Below are 6,283 nucleotides of genomic sequence, written 5' to 3'. Positions count from 1 at the left end.
GCAGGTCCTGATCTGTGTGGCAGTGGGTGTAGCAGCTAACATATGGTGCTTTCGCATACCTTCTGCTGCAGCAATAGCAGCCTCAGACCTTGCTGGTTGCTTCAGAGGTGGTAGTTCTAGTTAGCTCTTAGATTGGGGAGCCTTTTGGTCCTTTACCTGGTCCAACAGCCTAGCATGCTTCTTACACAGTTACCTATAATAGCCTATCCTAGTGCTCAAATGTTTACTTAGTTGTTTTTACAATGTATTTAATTTGTATGTGGGGTTATGAAATTCTGTCCTTATTTCTTGCTTGGCAGATAAATACTTCTCCTTCAGCACTCTTATTCATTCAGCCTTCAATATGAACCTGTTATAAATATTCACCCCACCCTTCACAAACTCAAAAATGTATCTAAAGGCTTTTTCAGAGGTATGTAATTATGCAGCTGCTTCATGCTCCTGTTTTCCTTGTCATGTTTATTCTTCTTGCTAGTATAATCTCAGTGACAGGAGTTATGATGATACTGGAGCCACAGAGCCTGTTAAATCAGCAGTCCTAACGCAAACCAGAAAGTCTTCATCCATTTTGGAACCTTCAGCCTCTATTAATGATGCTTACACAGTTTCAGTTACATGCAAAGTGAGTGTTCCCACATCTGCTGCATTATCCTGTCATGTCTTTGGTGTATTTCATTTGCTAAATTATGTTATGTGATGGAATATAATGTAAACTGAAGTATTTTTAAGTGGTATCATAGGTTGCTCGTCAATTTTCTGGAAGTCTGAGACGTTTTGTGAATGGTGAAGACTTCAATAAAATACTGGTGACACTATTTGGGAGTGCCATATGCATCCTGATAAACTGTGTCAGATACATCTTAAAACATATCGAGTTTGACCTCCAAATCGCCTTTAATTCTCTTTTAGCCATGGACACTTCATAGTAACATCTTCTATCTGAGTTCAGTTGGCTGGAAAAATGGGAATAAGCTTTAAAGGGGAAGGTGTAATATCACAGTTCTTGTTTTTTTGTCATTTTTTACACTAACTTCTGATCTATCAAGGCTACTGTGTAAAGTGTATAATGCAGTGGTTGGAAATTGTCTAGCAACTCAAAAACTTTACTTGCATCACACAATTATTAATTTAGGCTATGGGCTGTACAGGGCCTTGACTCCCGATGTCTTGAAATGACAGCAGTAAAAAAGAATATAGTATTTAGGGGTATGAAGCCAGTCATCAGAAGGCAAAGAGAGGGTAATTGGTAACAGGATAATCTCCTCTGTTTTATGCATAGCATGAACAAAGAGAAAAAGGGCAGTAACTTTCTTTTCTAATGGTGTGAGGATTACAGACTGATGCTGAGTAAAGAGAGAAGGAACTTAAGTGAAGCTTGATCTGAAAATAAACCCAATATGCACCTCCTTGAGGTGTTTGGAGAGCGAGATCTTCTGAGCTGAATCTGAAGTTGGTATCAGAGATAAAGGGGTTTCCCTGCAATATTACAGGCCATTATTGTCAGCATTGTCAGAAAGCCTCAGTACCTACAACATGGGCCAGGTTTTCAAAACTGCTCAGAACCCACAACAACAATGGATGCCCTCAGGTACTGAGGAGGTTGGTTACAAATTTTCTGTTGAAAGTTGGGTTTTCAACTAAATGGAATTTTTCAAGGAAAGTGTCTTGTTTTCCCAGAAAATATCAACTTCTCACTAAACCCCCCACAATTGAAAACCTTTTTTTCCCTTAGAAAGTCAATTTTCTTTGGGGGAGGATGGGAGGAAGATGGTGAACTCCAACTACTTCTAGTGCTGAGTTAAAAAAGAAAATCTGTCGCTATGTAAAATAAAACGTCTGGGATCCTATCCAGCTCTCACTGCTATAATAAATCTAAGTGCTGAAGTCCATAGACACAATTATGATGCATCAGCTACACACGTAAGGATATGTGAAGAATTGGTATGGGTGAGTAGGCGCCAAGGGAGGAAGAGAGGAAGGAAGGAAGAGACCAAATTAGAGGCAGGAAGAGTGCCGGGGGGGAGACCAAATTGGAAAGAAAGTACACTGAAAGTAATGCTAACAGTAAATACTGAGGGGGGAAAAAGGACCAGTAGAAATAGAACAGAACAGAAAACAAGAGAGACATAGAAAGTTACCTCTTATTGTTTTATAGAAAAGTCAGTACCAAAATGTTGTAAATAATTAACATATATGAGTCCACATATTAGAAAACAGGTTCATGGCAAAAATTTTAAAACATCCTTTGATTACTGGATTCATATTCTTGTATTTCTTTAAAACTGTAACAAAATAGGATATTTACTTAATGGAGTGGTAGCAGAACTTGCCAATGGAGTGGTAACAGAAATTGCCACTGTTGCTTCTTTAGCTACAGGTGGAGATGAAGATTCATAATAGCTTGTACATTTCCTGTCCTTTTCATTTGTGGAATTAAAAAAAAGTCTGAGGAGGGAGCTCTTTGACGTCGGCCTTTAATCTCTCCAGGTACCTTTGGAATGTGCAGAACCTGTTGTACCTTTCATATTAGGTAATTTTTATTAATTATTACAATTAAGCTTCTGTAAACCCTTCAAAAAGAGTTTAAAACAATTACTTTTGTACATAGGGAGATAAGGGAATAATCAGAGAAATAATATGACCTTATAATATACAGTGTGTTTGGGACAAAATGGACTCCCAATGTTTTTATTGCAAGTAACATTGAAAAGAGATTTTAAGAAATGATGTTTCTTAGACAGGCTGTAGCATATGGAAGTTTTTTTGTGTAATCCTGTTATGATGTTTGAAGTATCTTGGTCGAATTCCAAACCAGAAAAATATCAAATACAAATATTTATTGATATGATTTTCCTAATATTGCAGCTATGGAGCTTTGGCTACTGGTTTCTTAAAATTTAAGGATGAGGCTTTCAAAGGAGTATAAATCTATTGAAATTCTTTGGGAATTGGGTGCCTAGCTCCCTTACGCGCTTTGAAAAATGTCAGCCTAAAAGATCTATAACACTAGATGGAAAATAAAATAATATACTGACTATTCAAATGGACTAGTTTTTCTTTATTTTGTATTTATGAATTTAGTATAAAGTATTTTAATAGAGTCTAATTTTCCCTTAGTCTTTGCTACTGGAGTTTAATTTTTCTGATTATGAATCAGAAACCTTACAACCAAGTTTTTGTTGTGTAAAATATGAAATTAGTTAGCACACGTTATTGCTGAGGGTTTTGCTGGCACTATATACAAAAGACAAGGGGAAGCTTTGCAGTCAGATGTTTTCTGATTTTAGACCTAAACATCTTTCCTTATAAATTCATTTTTTAAAGCTTCTGTTTTCTTAGGATTGGTCACAGGCTCTTCTGCAATCTATCTCTGGGGTTTTCCTCCCATCTCTCTCACCATGCATTAGTACAAGCATGGGTCCCATTCTGTGGCCACATGCTCAATTTTGAGTTCACTGCAACAGTCTTTAGGACTCCCAGATTTATAAATGGTTTGATGATAATGTCTCTTTGAATTATATAAACCAGAAGTTACTGCACATAGCTTTGGAAAATAACTGGATCCATCAGCTAACCAAATGCATATAATACCCATTTTCCATCAGTACACAAACAGAACAGATACAACAAATTTATTTTAACAATGAAGTGTTTAAAATGCTAAACACTTATCCTATCTTAGTCTAATTTACATTCTGAGCTCACAGAAGTCTAGACATCGTCATCATCCCAGTAAGCTAGAGCAGATGTTCCACCGACCTGACAGAGGCCAGTACCTTGCAACAGCCCAGGGAACTGGATATGCTGAGGCCAGTTACCTTGATATCATCCCAGCATACTGCAGTTGCTGAGCTAGTGACCTTATAGAGACCTGCACCTTAACATCAAACCATCAAAGCTCAAGCATTCAATCAATTACTTCACAGAGACCTGTTCTTCCACATCAAACCAGCAAATGAGAAGTACTGAACCAGAGACTTCACAGAAATATATTCCTCAAAATCAGCCAAGCAAGCTAGAGGTGCTGAGCCAGCTTTTAACAGCAGACTTGGAAGCTAGATTTCTGAACTAGTGAATTTACAAGGCTTGTGCTTTACCGCCATTCCAGCAGGCTATAGGTGTTGAGCCTGTAACCCTCACAGAGATCTATCCATCAGCTCAGCAAACTCAAGATGCTGCTCTAATGACCTGTGCTAGACATCATCCCCGGAAGATAGATGTGCAGAGCCAGGAACTCATAAAGGTTGGTGCCTTTATATCAGCCCAGTGTGTTACAGCTGCTGAGCTTAGTGACCTCCCAGAGACCTGATCCTGGACATCTACCTGGCAAGCCAGAGAGGCTGAAACAGTAATTGTGACAGAGTCCTGTGCCTATATAAGCCCACCATGCTAAAGCTGCTGAACTAGTGACTTCACAGAGGCATGTAGTGTCATCAAATAGACAGGCTTTCACTTCTGCTCAGTAACCTCACAGACGAGTATGCCTTCATGTGAGCCGCTCAAGCTAGAAATGTTGAACCACCCATGTCTCGGAAGCTTTTGCTTTGAAGTCTGCCCAACAATCTAACCATGCTGGAACAATGACCTCCCAGCAGCCTGTTCCCTGCAATCAGCCCAGCAAGCGTGAATTGTTGAGCAAGTGAACTGACAAGGCTTTTGCCTTGGTGCCATGTGAGCAAGATAGAGGTGCTTTTTCCAACAATTTCACAGAGGCCTGTATCTGGACGTTAACTCCAAAAACCTAGAAAAACCGAGCCAGTAACTGCACAGAGGCCTGTGTGATGGCATCATCCCAGCAAGCAAGGTGCTGAACCAGAGAACACCTGTACGCCTGGCATGCCCAGCAAGCCAAAGGTGCTATTCCAGTGACCTCATAGTTGCCCGCACCTGGACATAAGCCCAGCAAACATGAAGTACTGAGTCTATAACCTTTACGGATGCCTGTTCCTTGATATGAGACCAATACACTAGAGCTACCCAGCTAGTAACCTTGCTGATATCTGTGCTTTCATAGAAAGAGAAATATTCCTCATATAGATTTCAGAGAGATTAGCTTGTTTTGTTTTTAGCGTCTGGTATTGGTGTCTGCTTAATTTTCATTAAATCAGAAATCCTGCTATATGTCCTCGTCCAAAGATCACTGGAGCCAATGGAAAGACTCACGCTGACTTCAGTATGCCTCAGATCAGGCAAATAATGCCTAAACCCATGCTAGAAGTAACAACCCCCCTCTAGTTCAGATTTAACCTAGCATTAACAAAGCTACACACCAGTATGGCTGTATCGTCACAAATGACATATGGTTTTTTCCCATTGCCTTTCCAAGTGCTTGGCTGACGTATGACTAAACAATCCTAAATACGAGGTACAATTATGGTGTGAAATACTTTGTGTTTGGGTGGGAATAGCATGGTTCAATGAGCTCAGAAGCCAATCAAGTTTACAATTAAAGTGGCTGCAAATGGAGGGCAATCATTTACAGTATTTTTCATTCTATAGGCAGTACACCAGATCCTCAACTGGGTAAATCAGGAGCCACACGGATTGATTTATGCCAGCTGGCTCAGTACATTTGAAATTGTTGGAATGTAGGTGTCACAGTTCCTTGCGAGTAAACCTTCTTCACCACCCACTGAGACTGCTGTGAGGGAGTCCAAGTCTCTGTGCTCTGGATTTTCAAGATGTTTCAAAGCTCCTGGTGTCTGAATAGAATCCAGCCACTGCTCCAATCTCAGGGTCTCTAGCCACACACTCAGAGCGCAGTCCTTCTATCTGGCATCTCCCCCCGAGTGTTGGTACCCACTGTCCAGCCACCTAGCCCTTCTGAGTGCAGCACTGACCCATCAGACCACCGGTACCTAAACACACCCTTCTCCCAGAACTCCACACCAAAGGTGTGAAGCTTCTGATTTACCGTTTCTCTCTCTGAGGGGCATGCAATATTTGTGATACAATCAATACGCACACACACACACACATCCTGCCAAATCTCACATCTTTATGCTCTTTATTTAACAGATAAAGTACAGGGAAGTAGAGATCATATAAAACAATAACACATCCTAAACACAATGTCACTCACTAGCTCACCTTTCTCTTGGGAGTCCTTGGGGATCATCTGTGTTCTGCCAGGGACGCAGGCAGACTTCTCCTGCTCCTTGCCTACACTGCCCTTGCAGCAGCTTCCCTCATCTTAATCTGGTACAAAAGGCCCCTGACAGGCCCTTTTATAAACTCTTGCTGGGGTCACCTGCTCCTTTTGTTCTGCCTTTTGGTAATTTTC

At 40.5% G+C, this 6,283-nt stretch overlaps 1 protein-coding gene across 4 annotated transcripts in view; it reads left to right on the top strand.

The window, feature by feature from the left end:
- The window catches only part of BRINP3 (BMP/retinoic acid inducible neural specific 3), a 293,883-nt gene that overhangs the window by 118,140 nt on the left and 169,460 nt on the right, over window positions 1-6,283 (top strand). Inside the window, exon 1 of one of the 4 annotated variants that reach the window (XM_043520701.1) lies at window positions 492-622. The exons of the other annotated variants lie outside the window; for them this stretch is intronic. Coding sequence (XP_043376636.1) covers window positions 591-622 — 32 coding nt within the window. The 5' untranslated portion in view covers window positions 492-590. Of the gene's footprint in view, window positions 1-491; window positions 623-6,283 lie in introns of those variants that run through there. 4 annotated transcript variants of the gene reach the window in all.

Source organism: Chelonia mydas, chromosome 8 (assembly GCF_015237465.2).
Source record: "Chelonia mydas isolate rCheMyd1 chromosome 8, rCheMyd1.pri.v2, whole genome shotgun sequence".
In the NCBI taxonomy this organism is placed as follows: domain Eukaryota; kingdom Metazoa; phylum Chordata; order Testudines; family Cheloniidae; genus Chelonia; species Chelonia mydas.
The sequence above is the reverse complement of the archived record's forward strand: the minus strand, read 5'-3'. Positions and strand labels throughout refer to the sequence as shown.